At 39.6% G+C, this 18,450-nt stretch overlaps 1 protein-coding gene across 15 annotated transcripts in view; it reads left to right on the plus strand.

Annotated features, from left to right (window-relative positions):
* The window catches only part of ARHGEF6 (Rac/Cdc42 guanine nucleotide exchange factor 6), a 117,321-nt gene that overhangs the window by 52,231 nt on the left and 46,640 nt on the right, over positions 1-18,450 (plus strand). For all 15 annotated transcript variants that reach the window (XM_027535289.1, XM_027535291.1, XM_027535293.1 and 12 more), the window contains 3 exons: positions 9,575-9,669; positions 12,705-12,800; positions 14,619-14,741. In XM_027535289.1, coding sequence (XP_027391090.1) covers positions 9,575-9,669; positions 12,705-12,800; positions 14,619-14,741 — 314 coding nt within the window. The remainder of the gene's footprint in view (positions 1-9,574; positions 9,670-12,704; positions 12,801-14,618; positions 14,742-18,450) is intronic.

Below are 18,450 nucleotides of genomic sequence, written 5' to 3' on the forward strand. Positions count from 1 at the left end.
AACAACAACAGCAACAGGAAAAAGTTGAATGGCAGAGAGGATTGAGGGCATGTTAGGGCTTAGATAAGCAGAGAAGAGCTGGAAGGGGAGTCAGGCAGGGAGAACCATGTGAGCACATTCATCCTGGCAAGAATGTGCATGCCTGCAACCTGTCCCTGCAGAAGGGACTGCGTTCTCTTCCATTCCCATCAAAATGCCTCTCAGAGGGTGAAATTCCTTATTTATTGCAACAAGTGCAGCCCACTGTAAGAATATGGTCCTTTGTGCTGCCACAAATAGGCCAGGCTCACTGATACAAGCACCCCTCAAAGATATTGCAGATATGATTCCATGAGTGCTCAGTCACTCAGTCATGTCTGATTCTTTGTGACCCCATGGACTGTAGCCCGCCAGGCTCCTCTGTCCATGGGATTTCCCAGGCAAGAATACTGGAGTGGGTCACCATTCCCTTCTCCAGGAGATCTTCCCAACCCAGGGATTGAACCCATGTCTCTTGAGTCTCTTGCTTTGGCAGGCAGATTCTTTACCACTAGAGCCATCTGGGAAGGCCCATTTGATTCCAGAGCATCGCAAGAAACTGAGTTACATGAGTTGTTTGGTTTCCCAGTGCATATAAGAGTTATGTTTCCATTTTATTTTTCTTTTAAGTCCTATCCAATTTTAAAATTTTAATTAAAAAAATTTTGACCATGCTGCACAGCATGTAGGATTTTAGTTCCCCAACCAGGGATCAAACCCGTGTCCCCTGCAGTGGAAGCATGAAGTCTTAACCACTGGACCTCCAGGGAAGTCCCTGTTTATGCTTTACTGTCATCTATTAAGTGTGCAATGGCATTATGTCTTAAAAAACAATGTACACGCCTTAATTAACAAATATTTTATTGTTAAAAATGCTATGATCTAAGCCTTCAGCGAGTTGTAATCTTTCTGCAGTAGTCATATCAAAGATCACCCATCACACAATGAATATAATAATAACGATAAAGTGTAGACTCTTGGGAGAATTACCAAAAGTGACACAGAGACCTGAAGTGAGCAAATGCTGTTGGAAAAATGGCGCCGGTAGACTTGCTTGATTCAGGGCTGCCATACACCTTCCGTTTGTGAAAATACACGATGTCCACAAAGTGAAATGAAACAAAGTGCGATAACACGAGGTTTGCCTGTACTAAACTCTGGAAGTTGCCTCTGTCTGCAACTGTATATCTGTAGAGATATTTCCCTACAGCCAAATAGGCAAATATAATAAGTAAGGGCCAGTATTGTTTATTTTTTCTAACTTTCTTCTACTTTATTGTAATGTATGGCAGATGCCTAACCAGTCTGTTTTCAGTGCCTCCATTCGGTAGGAAAGGTGGAAAGATTTTTTTCTCTACCTTTCTAGTGCTTATCTACCCTTCTTAGAAAAAGAAAACTTTATATTTTCGGGCAGTTCTAGCTTCATGGTGAAACTGATCAAAATGGAGAGATGTCTTGTATACCCCTGCCCCTAAACATGCATAGATAGCCTCCCCCACTATCAGCATGTCCCATCAGAGTGGTATGTTTGTGACAATTGATGAACCTACATTGACACATCATTAGCACCAAAGTCCAGAGTTGACATTGCCATTACCCTTGATGTTGGACATTCTAGGGGTTTGGACAAATGTATAATGACATCTATCTACCTTTAGAGTGTTGTTCAGGGTAATTTCACTGCCCTAAAAAACTTCTGTGCATTCTCTCTTTTTTAAACCACTAATCTAAACTACCTTACCCATCTATCCATTTATTCCTTCTCCATATGCCATATTCTTTTTTGCCTTCTTATTTCCTGTTTGACTCATCCATCCATGTCTTCCACCTGAAGTTGGGGAGATGATGAGAGTTTTCAGAGTCCAATTCTGTTTTGCTGGGTCTGTCAATTACAGGGCATGGTGCTGCTTGTTTTGTGAAAACCAAGGACTTGGAGAAGTGAAATTGACCACTGCACTTGAATGTAAGCAGGTGGCTCTTCTGTCATATAAGCCAAATATTGTATAAATACAATAATGTATTGCCCTTTCCTGTTTCATAGTAGTTTACCAACACAAACTCATTTTTTGTAGGCATCATAATTATCTCAGAATTCCTATAACAGTGGTTTGGCTTAGATTTAAGTTTTCTTAAGGCCGTTATAGTTTTCCTTTATCATGGGACGTATCTCTATAGTCAGCCTTTGTTTCTGCATTTTAGCCCCTTAAAATAATTTCCTCAGACCTATATGATTCGTTCCCTTTGGAAAACAGAGTTATAAAAATGAATTCACTCTAAAGCATTTCCAGGAAATGGAGGAAATATATTTTACTGGAAAATCAGTAGCCTAGGATGGAGGTTCAAAAGGCCTCTACCTCTTTTTCTATGGCTTCTAACCATCTGTTTTATTCTGAATTTAGTCAAAGGTTAATTGAGCAAAAGGATACTCCGTTGTCCTTGTGAAGAAGGAATCAGGGAAGCAAAGGCAATGTCTGGACAGTGTATTTTAGTATTGAGTGGATTTCATCTCAATCAGATTGTACTGCTCTGAAGTTAGTTGGCCTGCCAAACTCCCTGCCTTCTGACTCACCACTGAGGCCTTCTGTTTGGGAACACATAGCCTTCTCTGTCTGCTTCCCTTTTTAATCCTTTTACAGTAGATGCCCTGTGGCCTGAAAAATAAAGAACCAGTCTCCAAAGTTCATCAGTTGGTCTATTGAGATTGAGGAAAGCAATAAAAATCCAAGTGAATTTGGGAAAGAATCTTAGGCATCCACCATGATGAGCATTTCTACTAATCACACCACAGCAAGGGCAATACTGTTCAGTACATCATCATTCAAACACATTTTGCATTATTTAACGAAGGACTCATTAATCACCTTTGTCAATCTAGCTTGTAAAATCAGCATTCAGTTCAGTTCAGTTGCTCAGTCGTGTCCTACTCTGTGACCCCATGAATCGAAGCATGCCAGGCCTCCCTGTCTATCACCAACTCCCGGAGTTCATCCAAACTCACGTCCATCTAGTCGGTGATGCCATCCAGCCATCTCATCCTCTGTCATCCCCTTCTCCTCCTGCCCCCAATCCCTCCCAGCACCAGAGTCTTTTCCAGTGAGTCAACTCTTCCCATGAGTTGGCCAAAGTACTGGAGTTTCAGCTTTAGCATCAGTCCTTCCAAAGAACACCCAGGACTGATCTCCTTTAGGATGGACTGGTTGGATCTCCTTGCAGTCCAAGGGACTCTCAAGAGTCTTCTCCAACACCACAGTTCAAAAGCATCAATTCTTCGGTGCTCAGCTTTCTTCACAGTCCAACTCTCACATCCATACATGACCACTGGAAAAACCGTAGCCTTGACTAGACGGACCTTTGTTGGCAAAGTAATGTCTCTGCTTTTGAATACGCTATCTAGGTTGGTCATAACTTTCCTTCCAAGGAGTAAACGTCTTTTAACTTCATAGCTGCAATCACCACCTGCAGTGATTTTGGACTGGAAAAGGTCAGTTTTCATTCCAATCCCAAAAAAAGGCAATGCCAAAGAATGCTCAAACTACCACACAATTGCACTCATCTCACACGCTGGTAAAGTAAAATTCTCAAAATTCTCAAAATTCTCCAAGCCAGGCTTCAGCAATATGTGAACCGTGAACTTCCAGATGTTCAAGCTGGTTTTAGAAAAGGCAGAGGAACCAGAGATCAAATTGCCAACATCCGCTGGATCATGGAAAAAGCAAGATAGTTGCAGAAAAACATCTATTTCTGCTTTACTGACTATGCCAAAGCCTTTGACTGTGTGGATCACAATAAACTGGAAAATTCTGAAAGAGATGGGAATACCAGACCACCTGACCTGCCTCTTGAGAAACCTATATGCTGGTCAGAAAGCAACAGTTAGAACTGGACATGGAGCAACAGACTGGTTCCAAATAGGAAAAGGAGTACGTCAAGGCTGTATGTTGTCACCCTGTTTATTTAACTTATATGCAGAGTACATCATGAGAAACGCTGGGCTGGAAGAAGCACAAGCTGGAATCAAGATTGCCGGAAGAAATATCAATCACCTCAGATATGCAGATGACACCACCCTTATGGCAGAAAGTGGAGAGGAACTAAAAAGCCTCTTGATGAAAGTGAAAGAGGAGAGTGAAAAAGTTGGCTTAAAGCTCAACATTCAGAAAACGAAGTTCATGGCATCTGGTCCCATCACTTCATGGGAAATAGATGGGGAAACAGGGGAAACAGTGTCAGACTTTATTTTGGGGGGGCTCCAAAATCACTAAAGGTGGTGATTGAAGCCATGAAATCAGCATTCAGCCACCCTCAAAACTTGCAACATTATGAGTTTAGTATATGTTTCTGTTCAGATCTCCAGAACTCAGTCAAGGGCAGTGAGGAGTGTCTGCCTTCCTGCTTCTGTTTGTCCGTCCGAGTGATTGCAGCGCAGATAAAACCCTTGGAATACGGCTTCGCTTACACACTCCAATAAACCCCTTGGACCAGGGCAGTTGGCACCTTTCTTGCAAAATCTTAGTCCTTTCTCCAAAGGGAACTTGAGATGATTGCATTTTAAAGGAAGTTGAAATAATAAAACTGTTTCAACAGGGAGATAGCAACCTTGGAGTTAAAGTAGTGATGTTTAATTGTCTTAAAAAATTACACTTTATGATGTAAATAATGTCTTCGAAATTTCTAATTTAAAAATTCCCTCAGGCAATGATTGTGTTTTTTTTTCTTTTTCGCTTTGTTTTTCTTTTTTTTAAACGAACATTATAATCTGGATAGTATGACAGTTTCAGACAATGGTTCTTGAATGCAAGGTTGAGGATTTGAGACGGTACATTACTAGACATGGTCTCTTCAGAAAAATGTGAACAAAGGAAGTGATAAACTGACTTCATTCTCTCCTGGATATAAGTGGGAAGCCAGGCCACCAGCCTCTTTTTCTTTCAATATGAATACTGTAGACAAATAAATATTGCTAAAAAGGAAATCTGTATAAGAGTTTTACCTCTTAATAACTGTGGTCCTGTTGAATTCTAGTGCACCTCTTTCCATTTGTAAGAATAAAAAATGAATCCTAGTGCTGAATGTGAGTAAAAGTGATTATTTAATACACTGCAGTGAACAACAGCTCAGCTGGGCAGAGAGGTGTAAGGATGGACAAATTGAGTTTGGAAGGGTATTCTACTGGATAAGGACTTGAACTCAGAGAAAAAACAGAAAAATTTCCATGAACAGATGAGAAATTTGTCCTTTGAATTTAACATAACAGCTATAATGATAAATAATTCACATACCACAAAAGTCACCACTTTAAAGTGTACAATTCACTGATTTTTAGTAAATTATGTGATGATCACCACCATCTTATTTTATAACATTTTCATCACCTCAATAAGAAACCCTGTACCCATTAGTACTCACTCCCTCCAGCCCTTAACAACCACTAATCTACTTTCTGTCTCTCTGTAGAGTTTTCCTTATTCTGGATGTTTCATATAAATTGAATCATACAATCTTTGTTCTTTTGTGTCTGGCTTCTTCCTTAGCATAACATTTTCAAGGTTCATCCACGTTGTGTCTTAGTAACTCATTGCTTTTTTTGACTGATTAATCTTCCATTGTGTGGATATAATAGGTTTTGTGTATCCAACCATCACCTGATGGACCTTTGGGTTATTATTTATAACGCTGTTGTGAAAATTGATGTGCAAATATTTACATAGAGATATTTTTTCATTCTTTCTAGTAATGGATTACTGGGTCATATGATAAATCTATGTCTGACTTTTTGAGGAACTGCCGAACTGTTTTCCACAGTAGCTACTTTCCATAGAAAGTTTTTGACTTTCCCACCAGCAATGTATGAAGGTTCCAGTTTCTCCATATCTTCACCAACCCTTTTTATTTTCTACTTTTTCTTTTTATTATAGCCACTCTACTAAGTGTGAAGTAGTATTGTGGTTTTGATTAGCATTTCCCTAGTGGTTAACTCGGAGAAGGCAATGGCACCCCACTCCAGAACTCTTGCCTAGAAAATCCCATGGATGGAGGAGCCTGGTAGGCTGCAGTCCATGGGGTCGCTAAGAGTCAGACACGACTTCACTTTCACTTTCACTTTTCACTTTCATGCACTGGAGAAGGAAATGGCAACCCACTCCAGTGTTCTTGCCTGGAGAATCCCAGGGTCGGCGAAGCCTGGTGGGCTGCTGTCTATGGGGTCGCACAGAGTCGGGCACGACTGAGCGACTTCACTTTCACTTTCATGCATTGGAGAAGGAAATGGCAACCCACTCCAGTGTTCTTGCCTGGAGAATCCCAGGGTCGGCGGAGCCTGGTGGGCTGCTGTCTATGGGGTCGCACAGAGTCGGGCACGACTGAAGCAACTTAGCAGCAGCAGCAGCAGTGGTTAACTATGTTGACTATCTCTTTATGTGCATGTTGGCCATTTGTATATCTTCTTTGGCGAGATGTCTATTTAAATCCTTTGCCAACTTTAATTGATTACTTTTATTGTTGAGTTATAAATTCTGAATAGTAGACCCTTTTCAAATACATTATTTGTAAATATTTCCCCCATTTTGTGGGTTGTCTTTTTCTTGACAATGTCCTTTGGTGAGCTTCTCTGGTGGCTCAGTGGTAAAGAATCCAAAGGAGACACAGGAGACATGGGTTTGATCCCTGGGTTGGGAAGACCCCCTGGAGAAGAAAATGGCAACCCACTCCAGTATTCTTTTTTTTTAATTTTTTAAATAATCTTATTCATTTTAATTGGAGGCTAACTACTTTACAATATTGTAGTGGTTTTGCCATACATTGCCATGAATCCACTCCAGTATTCTTGTCTGAGGAATCCCATGGACAGAGGAGCCGGCGGGCTATAGACCATGGGGTTGCAAAAGAGTTGGACATGACTTAGCAACTAAACAATGTCCTTTGATACATAAAAGTTTTTAATTTTCATGAATTTAAATTTATCCATCTTTAGTCTCTTGTTGCTTGTGCTTTTGGTGTCATCCAAGAATCCATTGCCAAATCCAAGGTCAGGAAGATTTCCTCTTCTGTTTTCTTCTCAGGGTTTTGTAATTTTAACTCCAGCATCCATTTTGAGTTAGTTTTTTAATGTGATGTGAAGTAGGAGTGCAAGTTCTTTCTTTGCATGTACTTATCCAGTGGTCCCAGCACCACTTTTTAAAAAATCTCTCTTTAAAAACTCTATTTTATATTGGGGTATAGTTGATTAACAATGTTCGTGTTGTTAGTTTAAGGTGTACAGCAAAGTGAGCCTCCAGCAACTCATCAATTAGAGTTCACGTTTTCCTACCTTGCTTCCCATTCCTGTGGAGGCTTCTCATGGTTTTCTGCTCCAGCAAGATATGATCTCTATCTGCTTGTCTGTTTCTCTACTTTTGAGTGTATCATTTTTCCCTTGTGACTTCAATTCCCTGACAAATGTAAGTAAAGTTCTTTTTCCCATTTTTTAAAAAGCTGTTTGCTTGTTTGTAGGATGGAGTAATTTTTAGGATGGACTAGCAAATGCCTTAAATGCTGGAGTGGAAACCAGTAGTCCTGTTTCTTCTTTTTTGATATAGGCATGTATAGCTATTTACCGTCTCCAAGCACTGTTTTAACTGCATCGTACAAGTGTTTTATGTTGTGTTTTTTTTTTTTTAATTCATCTCAAGATAGTTTCTAATTTCCTTTGTTGTGCGTTGACTTCCTGTAGGGGGTAACATTTCTATTCCATTAGTGGGTTAATTTCACAGCACACTGGTACGTCCAGGCCCCTAGATGCACGCTTATTTTTAGAGTAGGCATTCCTCTTTAAGGAACAGAGAAACTGAAAGTAGACGTGAGTGGCTGGGAGGAGGGGCTACAACTCATTGGGGCCACCCCTATAGCCCATGTCCTTGTCGGGCAGGGGTGATATTGCCCTTCAGGTGACATTTGGCATTGTCTGGGCACATTTTTGATTGTCATACTTGGGCAGGGGGTGGCGTGCAGCTGACATCTGACGGGTAGATTCCAGTGATGTTGCTAAACATCCTGCAGTGCACAGGGCATCCCCTCACAACAAAGAGTGATCTGCTCTGAAATGTCAATAACTGCCATTGAGGAACCTTTTTTTTAACCATTTAAATTGGAAGGGACTGTTTCCCAACTCACCCAGCACCTACACGTACAGTGTCTCCCTTACCTCTTCACAATGGTCCCTGAGGTAGGTGAAATGTCACAATCTGAGATGAGGCAAGTGAAACCTTAAAAGTGAAGCAACCTGCTCATTGGTAGCAGAGCCTGGACGACCACCCTTCAGTTCAGTTGTTTCAAAACAAACCACAGCTGCCTGGACCTCCAGGTGGTTTTTCCATTCCACCTTTTAAAAGCAGATCATCATGCCCTGTCTTGTGAGTACATGTCTGGCATGTTGGTAGGTTAAAGGGCTTCTCCTGGCTAAGAATGCTTCACATGGTCTTGTGAGCCCCCTGTTTAATGTCTCGCCCTGCAGATAGAGTAGAAACTCCCTGAGGGCAGGTATGGCCTTTGTCACCACATAGTGAAAGTTGCTCAGTCATGTCCGACTCTTTGCGACCCCATGGACTGTCCATGGAATTCTCCAGGCCAGAATACTGGAGTGGGTATCCTTTCCCTTCTCCAGGGGATCTTCCCAACCCAGTGATCGAACCCAGTTCTCCCGCATTGCAGGCGGATTCTTTACCAGCTGAGCCACAAGGGAAGCCCTGTCACCACATAGACAGTAAATTTGTGTTGAATGGATTAGGAAATATGAGAAAGTACACCAAAATGTTAGCTTGGTGGATCTCTAAGAACTTGGAATGAAGGTTGTAGCTGCCTCCAGAAAAGGCTGGGAAATGGGGCATGACTCCAGGGCTGGTGGTGGAAGAGAAACTGTGGACCTATTTATTGATTATTTTGCCTAGAGGATTTTCTTTGGGCTATCATTAATAATACTGGTAAGCATCATTTCCCTCATTTAATTCCTCACATTTCGGCTTCTTTTTCTCTTTGAAATGTTTATACTGGCACTTTTTACTTTTAATTAAAAAACCAGTTTTAACCCTGCTTAAAAATTCAGTGTCCTCAGATTTTGTCACCTAAAGATCTTCTCAAAAACATCATTTAAAAAAATCTGTTTTGGTGTTTGATATCAGTTATCGTGAAATTATCCTGACGTTGAATCTCTATGTCTTGGGGTAGTTGGTCTCAGTCTTCTCAGCCATAAAATGGAAATGATGATCCTTTGTTAGCTGAGACTTTTACTGAGGATAAAATAATTTAAAGCACACAAAAGCATTCTGAGCCATACTGTGTAAATGGTAGGGCCCCTCCAAGTAAAGGTAATTCTGAAAAAACATGTATGAGTTATGCAATATAACCAATTGCCATGCAATTATTAGTTTGCTAGAATGCATTCAGATTTTGTGTTCCTTACTCACACTGCTAACCTGAGTAAATAGGACTTTTCTTTCTTATAATTTGATAAAAAGATCTAAAACTGTATTTTATTTTGGACTTTTCTGACAATTACAATACCTTGATCTTTGTTTCTCCATAGGTGTTACAGAATATCTTGGACACTGAAAAAGATTATGCTAAAGAACTTCAGTCTCTTCTTGTTACTTACTTAAGACCCCTGCAGTCCAATAACAAGTAAGTTTTATATTTTAAACCCCTCACTAAGCAAAGCAAGATAATGTCAGCATATGGAGTCATTACTCTTATGTCACTGAATAATTGATTTTGCCCTTTAGAAGAATTTCCACAGATCACAGGTTGCCAAGAACATGGTCAAGGCAACAGAAATTATGCAAGATGTTGCTTTTGGAGAGCTCGACTTTCTCTCTCTTCTGGCTGTGGCGGGAATGAGTCGATCTGCTTTTCTGTCTGTCACCATTTTTGTCTTGTCCATTTTTAAAGGGATATATTTGGTTTTACTTTCCAGAAAAAGGACTTGCTGATGTTTTTATGCAAAAAGCACAGATACTGGAAATTCTTCTGCTTGCTGTGACCTTTGCTTGCCAGAGCAGAAACTCTTTCCCATGCTCTGAGAGTGGAAAAAGTGTGGCATTTTGTGAGTGTTCCTAAGAGCCATTCAAGCCAGTATTTCACCCAGGCCAAAGTGAATGAGAAAGAGTTGTTAGAATGTTTTTCACAATCCAACATTCAAACCTTATTCTGATCATGGAAATCCGAAGGCCTGAATTGCAAACTTACTTTTCACAAAATAAAACTGTTGACCACTCATTTTTTTGGTGCTTGTAACAAATAATGTCCAACTGCATTTGTGTGTTTTTAATGGATTAAACTTTCCTAGAGATTATGATTTAAGTCAAATAGAAAATTAGCAGTTGATACATAGAGTGGAGGACAGAAGCCTCTTCTTTTACTTCAGTTTGAGTATATTTTTTGCCAAACAATTACCTAAATTGTTGGCTTCTAGCTTAAATAAGTTTAATGATGTATTTCACTATTTTCTCCCTTTTTCTAAACCATTCTTGCTTAGACATAATGTCCTATTAAATTTCCCACTTGGTTATTTTCATGACACTGTGGGAATCCTACTTCAGTATGAAAGGATTTTGTATTCCTGTGTTTTGTCAGAGTTTAAATGATCAACAACAAAGTAGCTTTTGTTAATATTTTGTAAAATATGAAGTGCTCTGTGAATCATAGTTCTTAGAGCTGAATGGAACTTCAGTGAATCATTGGGTCTAGTGCCCTGGAAGAAATGACTTTCCTCATTGAATAAATAAGAAAACCAAATCCCAAAGAGGCTCACTGCCCTGCCCATCACATGGTCAGTCAGTGGCCAGATTCAACCTGCTGTATCTCCTGCCACTGAGTGAAATGTGGGTCTGTGTTCTAGAGGTGACAGGCAGAGGAGGAGAGGGAAACTGATGTGTTAAAGCTGACAGCAGAGATGTTAAGACTTCAAATAAAGGAGTGATTGATGAGCAATCAAGAACTAGACAAAAGAAAGGAAAAGAGCCAGGGCAGAGGAGGTGAGAGAACCGAGCCAGAACCGCACTGTTCCACGGAAATTCGAAATGCACTTACAGTCACTTTCCATTGGTTCTGCCTTGTCGACCCCGAAGTGATTTGAGCAAAGCAGACTGTTTACTGTTTAATCCTGAAGGGCCCAGCTAAGTGCTCAGTCAAGTTCCTGCTGCTCTAGGGGAGCAACAGCCAGGAAAGCTGCCTAAACGGTTTCACTTTTGACACCCATGAGAGGGGTTTTTCAGCTTGTGGTTCAAGAGGGCATCAGAGGGTAGGAACTGGGTGCTTTTTATACTCTGGGGGTTACTGGTAACGTCTGTTTGGGTCTTCCTTTTCTTTGTCAGCAAAAGTTACTCTCCTGGAAACCCTCCCCTAGTATTATTATATTAAGGAGAAATAACGTGTGGCAGACGTTGGCCTTTTAAGTCAATCTTCAGAAAAGTTTTCTCTCAAAAAGTAGAAGCATTTACTCTGGAGCTAGAATGTTTGAGTTCAACTTCTGGCTTCACCATTCGCTGGCTTTGTGACTTTGGCTGATTTGCCTAACCTCTCTGTGTGTGGGTTTCCTTATGTGTAAAATGGAGACAGCGATAGTATCTATCTCATAAAGTTGTTGTAAGGTTAAGACAAGTTGTTATTTGTAAAATGCTTACCTCAGTGTTAAGCGCTATACTAATGTTGGCTCCTTTTTTTTTTTTTTTTTTCGATATGAGAAGAAAAGATGAGAAAATTCTTAGTACAGAGGTGGTGGATAAAATTGTTCAGTTTGTCTTTGTTTGATTCTACTCCATTCCAAAAACAAACACACACATCAGTACTATTTCTTCCCTCCTACTTCCTCTCCAGATTTCCTTGAGTTGATTTTAATTTAAGAGAAGCCGGATTTTGCTCTTTTTCCTTGTGCCTTATATGGCATATATAATATCTTCCAATTACTGTCCCAGCTCCTCTCAGGGAGAGAATTCAAAAGTTTTTACACTTATTCCCAACTGTGATGTATTCTACCTACTTTAGATTCTTATTTATTTTTTATTGAGATAGAGTTGACATGTAAACATTATATTAGTTCAGATGTACAGTGTAATGATTCAGTATGTGTATATATTGTGAAATAATCACTACAGTAAATCTAGTTAATATTTATCATCACACATAGTTACAAAATTTTTTTCTTGTGATGAGGACTTTTAAGACCTACTCTCTCAGAAACTTTCCAATATGCAGTACAGTATTATTGACTGTGGTCACCATGCCATACATTCCATCCCTATGCCTTCCTTATTTTATAACTAGAAGCTTGAACCTTTTGACCACCGTAATCCATTCCACCCACCCCTTCTCCCCACCTTTGGCAACCACCAATCTGTTCTCTGTCAATGCTCAGATGTTAAGCACTTGTTACTCATTTACTCCTCGCTTTGTAAAATACCTAATGTCCCTTGTAAACACTCATTTCTTTAGGATCATTATTCTTGTCGTAGAAAAGGAAACCAAGGAAAGAAGTTTTAGAAAGTTGCTTAAGACCACAGAGTTGGTGTCAATTCAGAAGCAAAAGTTAAAATATAAGAATTGCTTCCTTTGTCCCATTTGCCAGTTACTAGCAAACTGTCACCTAACCAGACTAGAGAGAGATAGCTCAAGTCATCCCCAAGTTCTCTTCACTGAAGCTGCATATATCTATTTTTCAGTCTGAGTACTGTGGAGTTTACATCTTTATTGGGAAACTTCGAGGAAGTATGTACATTTCAACAGACGCTCTGCCAAGCCTTGGAAGAATGTTCAAAGTAAGTGTCTCACATTGCCATTAAGATAGCTAGCAACATTGGGTTTTTTAAATGTGTGTTTTGTTTTCTTTTGACTGTTGTCTTAGATATGGGCACTTTGTATTTATGCATTTATACATTTATTACAACTTTAGTAAATTGCCCCAGTACAGAGAAAATCTGGACTTCCCTGGTGGCTCAGTGATAAAGAATTTGCCTGCACAGTGGGAGATTGGGGTACAATCCCTGGGTCAGGAAGAGCCCCTGGAGAAGGAAATGGCAGCCCACTCCAGTATTCTTGCTTGGGAAATCCCATGGACAGAGGAGCCTGGCAGGCTACATACAGTCCATGGGGTCGCAAAACAGTTGGACATGACTGAGCAACTCTACAATAACAACAACAGAGAAAATTCACTAGGTGGTGGTATTCACAGTGTCAGACCACTAGTTGCTTATCAGTGTTCTACATCTAGTCAATTACTTCTGGCTTTATTTAAGAATTATGTTGACAAATAAGGTCTAAACTGACTATAGATGATGCCTTTATCATCTATTAGATGATAATTCGTACATAGCGAATTACTTTTCCAAGTAGTACCTTTATGTGAAGCACAATACATCATTGAAGGCTAGCTAGATCATTGAGGTGTTCAACTTCATACTGCAGAGTGAACTGTGATGATCATCAAGCAATTTACTTCTGGAGCAAGATTAGTTGTCCAAGTGGTGGATCTCAGACATTGGTGACTTTTGTTGTCTATAGGGAACTTGGGGGCAATTGCCTGTTTCTTGAACTTAGTGAAGCACAAGTGGTTGTCCACGGAGGAAGCTGGTGAGAGCCCTCACAAGGAGACCTCAAGAGCCACTCCAAATGCTGTAGGGATCCAGATGATTGGTATGGAAAGGTGGTGACTAAGAGCAGATTGCCATCTAGATTTGTCATCTTTGTTTTCCATTTTATAGAGAAATACATAGAAGAGTCCAAAGAATAAGCCAAAATTATTATAATCGATATCTCTGAATGGTGGAATTCCAAGTAATTTTTTTCTTGTGTTTTTCTGAGTTTTTTGCAAACTAAGATAGGTGACTTGTAATTTTAAACATCTGGATGTCACCTTGCCTAGCAACTGCCACCAAGACTACATAACACTTCTTTTTGATGTGTCATTTCTGGATTCAGTTAGTTTTGTCTGTACTTAAAGTGAAGTGAAGTGAAAGTTGCTCCATCATATCCGACTCTTTGTGACCTAATGGACTATACAGTCCATGGAATTCTCCAGGCCAGAAGACTGGAGTGAGTAGCCGTTCCTTTTTCCAGGGGATCTTCCCAACCCAGGAATCGAACCCAGGTCTCCCACATTGCAGGTGGATTCTTTACCAGCTGAGCCACCAGGGAAGCCCAAGAATACTGGAGGGGGTAGCCTATCCCTTCTCCAGTGGATCTTCCCAACCCAGAAATCGAACCAGGGTCTCTTGCATTGCAGGCAGATTTTTTACCAACTAAACTATCTGTACTTGAACTTCATGTAAATTAATCAAGAGTATTTTTAGTGTGTCTGGCTAAATTTGAATATTGTAATTTGAATAAGCATCTTAAAACCCCTATTAATGCAAAATAAGTATCTGACTCTATGTATTGGAGCTATGTTTGGTGGCTGGGGTTTAAAGCAGTGGCCAAGAACTTGCATTTCATAGATAAAATGGTTATAATATAGAAGTTTCTTTTTAACTTTGGCAAAAGAATTCAAAAGGTTTGCATGTTGCCAGGTTTAGTATAAATCACCTTCCTTTATCTTGTTTTCTCTATTACATTGTGTGTTCCACTTGTTTTACTTACAGGTTTCCAGAAAACCAACACAAAGTAGGTGGTTGTCTTCTGAGCCTCATGCCTCATTTTAAATCTATGTATCTGGCTTACTGTGCAAATCATCCTTCAGCTGTAAATGTGCTCACCCAGCACAGGTAAATTATTAACATTTCCCTCCAAAAGCTGTTTTGCAATGATACCTTTTCCTCGGACTACCTATTTGGAAATCTAGAGTCTCCCTCCGAACTCTTGATTATCCCTTTACGTCATACCAGAAATCGATTCATTGTTATATGGTTTTATTGCCCATTCATGTAACAGATAATTTATTGAGCACCTACTATGTGCAAAGTCCTATAGTAGCTGATGGGGATCCAGCTGTGAACAGGGAAGAGAAGGTCCCTTCCCTCATGGAGCGTAGATTCTTAGACATGAAATTATGTGTCACGTACTTTAAGCAAAGATCTCGGATTATAATTATACACGAATATAAGCTTTCGGATGCATGGAGAACAGCAGAACACTGTCTCCTTTAAGAGTCCTTACAAGGGATCCAGCTGAGCTCACGTCTCTCCTGCCCTTCCTTACCCTCTGACAACTCATCCTTGACACATTCACTGATACAGTCCTCGGGACCAGGATTCTGTAGGATAGGCTTGAAGACAGTTTTGACTTTGAAACTGTGTGCTAGAAATCCAGGTGAGACAATAGGAAGAACAACATGCAGAGGCTCTTATGAGTGAACTCAGAGTCTAGATTCAGACCAACATGATTCTGGAGGCTGCTCAAGACAGAAAAGACTTTTCTCTTAATTTGACTTGAACTCCCAGAGCCAACCTGGAACGCTAGTTGACACCAACCCTCAGAAAGTGATGGAAACTTCGGTTTTGTTCTGTTTTGTGAAGGGCTTGATTGGCTTTATAGAGCTGTTATGTAAGGGCATTTTGAAGGTAGAATTCAGTAGGTTCTCCTTGGAGGTCAGTTTTACTTCCCTGATGAAAGTTGTGAATTTTTATGAAATAGCAAATATGGTCGTTGGAGTTTAAAGAAAGAAGCCGTGACTCTGGATTATTTAGGCAAGTGGCTCAACTGCTTAGAGCTAATAATAACACTGACAATGTGCCAAGCACATGATGTAAACGCCTATGATAGAGTTACTATTATTACCATCTCTTCTTTACAGATAAGACATTGGAAGGTTAAGTAATTTGCCCAAGTACTCATAATTGTTAAGTGGTTGAGCCCGAATTAGAATCCAGGTCTGTCAGACTTCTAAAAAAATGTTTTTATGGAGGCATGTGTTTCACCTACAAAGAGAATACTCTAAATGCAAATTTAAAGGATTATCATAAAATGAACACTTATGTACTTAAGAAATAAAATGTTACCATTTCCTTTTTAATATAACAGCTTTATTGAGATATAATTCACATACTATACAATTCACCCATTTAAAGTGTTAAGTAAATTCAGAATTGTGCAACCATCACCATGATCAATATTAGAAGATTTTCATCATTCTCCAAACAAACCCATACTCATTAGCAGTGACTCTCCATTGCCAGACCAAGGCAACCACTGAAATACGTTAGGTCACTATGGATTTGCTTATTCTGAACATTTCATTTAAGTGAAATCACACAACGTATGGCCTTTTGTGTCTGGCTTCTTTCACTCAGCATAATGTTTTCAAGATTCATCAGTGCTGTTGCACTTATCAGTACACTGCTTTTTAAATTGTCATATAATGAAAAACATTCCATTGTATGAATACCACATATTGGTCTTCCATTCACCAGCTTGTGGACATATGGATTGTGAATGGTGTTATTATGAAGGTTCATGTACAAGTCTTTGTGTGGACATGTTTTCATTTCTTTTGGGTAGTAGATACCTAGGAGTAAAATTGGTGGGTCATACAGGAACTCTGTTTTACTTTTAGAGGAACTGTGAGACTTTTCCAAGTGGCTGCACCAATTTATATTCCTACTAATACTTTCTCCACATCCTCACCAACATTTGTTATCATTAGTCTTTTTGATTATAGATTATAGCCTTCCTAAAGGGTATGAAATGATACCTTATTGTGACATTGATTTGCATTTCCCTAATGACTCATGATGCTGAGCATCTTTCATGTGCTTATTGGCAGTTGGTGTACCTTCATTTGGGGAAATGTCTATTCGGATCCTTCACCTGTTGTTAAATTGGGTTACTTGTCTCGTTATTGAGATATGATTAACATACCATAAATTCACCATTTAAAAATGTATAACTCAGTGGTTGTGTATATATAATGTTGTGCAACCATCATCTCTGTTTAGGTCCAGAATACTTCCATCACCCTCAAAAGAAACCCCTTACTAGTAGCAGTCACCTTCCATTTCTCTAAGGGCCAATGATATTTCCTGTGCTTCTTGGCTATTTTAATATCTTCTGTGGAAATACATCTACTCAAATCATTTGTCCATTTTTTATGTGAGTTAATTCATCTTTTCATTTTTGAGTGGCAATATTTCTTTGTACATTCTTCTTTATATACTCTTATCCAATGTGTGATTTGCAAAAAAATTCTCCCATTTTGTGGGTTTTCTTTTTACTCACTTGATGCTATCTTTTGAAGCACAAAAATTTGTATTTTGTTTAATTTTGATGATGTCCGATATATCTATTTTATCTACTTTGCTTATATTTTGGTGTTATATCTAAAAAACTGTTGCCTAATCTATGCCTAATAGATTGCCTAATCTAATCTATTGCCTAAAATTATTGCCTAGGCCATGAAGATATGCCTTTCTAAGAATTTTATAGTATTAGCTCTTTAATTCCCCACTCCAGTACTCTTGCCTGGAAAATCCCATGGACGGAGGAGCCTGGTAGGCTGCAGTCCATGGGGTCGCTAAGAGTCAGACACGACTGAGCGACATCACTTTCACTTTTCACTTTCATGCATTGGAGAAGGAAATGGCAACCTACTTCAGTATTCTTGCTTGGAGAATCCCAGGGACGAGGGAGCCTGGTGGGCTGCCGTCTATGGGGTCACACAGAGTCGGACACGACTAAAGCAACTTAGCAGCAGCAGTAGCAGCTCTTTAATTTAGCTCTTTAATCCTTTTTGAGCTAATTTTTACATATGATGTGAGGTAGGAGTCCAGTTTCATTTTTTGTATGTGGATAAGAAAGCAGAGAAAACCACTAGACCATTCAGGTATGACCTAAATCAAATCCCTTACGATTATACAGTGGAAGTGACAAATAGATTCAAGGGATGAGATCTTAGATTAGAATTAGATAGACAGAGTGCCTGAAGAACTATGGATGGAGGTTCGTGTCATTGTACAGGAGGCAGTGATCAAGACCATCCCTAAGAAAAAGAAATGCAAAAAGGCAAAATGTTTGTCTGAGGAGGCCTTACAAATAGCTGTGAAAAGAAGAGAAGCAAAAGGCAAAGGAGAAGAGGAAAGATATACCCATCTGAATGCAGAGTTCCAAAGAATAGCAAGGAGAGATAAGAAAGCCTTCCTCAGCGATCAATGCAAAGAAATAGAGGAAAACAATAGAATGGGAAAGACTAGAGATCTCTTCAAGAAAATTAGAGATACCAAGGGAACTTTTCATGCAAAGATAGGCACAATAAAGGACAGAAATGGTATGGACCTAACAGAAGCAGAAGATATTAAGAAGAGGTGGCAAGAATACACAGAAGAACTATACAAAAAAATCTTCATGACCCAGATAATCACAATGGTGTCATCACTCACCTAGAGCCAGACATCCTGGAATGCAAAGTCAAGTGGGCCTAGGAAGCATCACTATGAAAAAAGCTAGTGGAAGTGATCAAATTCCAGTTGAGCTATTTCAAAT

The sequence above is a fragment of the Bos indicus x Bos taurus genome, chromosome X (genome assembly GCF_003369695.1).
Source record: "Bos indicus x Bos taurus breed Angus x Brahman F1 hybrid chromosome X, Bos_hybrid_MaternalHap_v2.0, whole genome shotgun sequence".
Taxonomy (NCBI): Eukaryota; Metazoa; Chordata; class Mammalia; order Artiodactyla; family Bovidae; genus Bos; species Bos indicus x Bos taurus.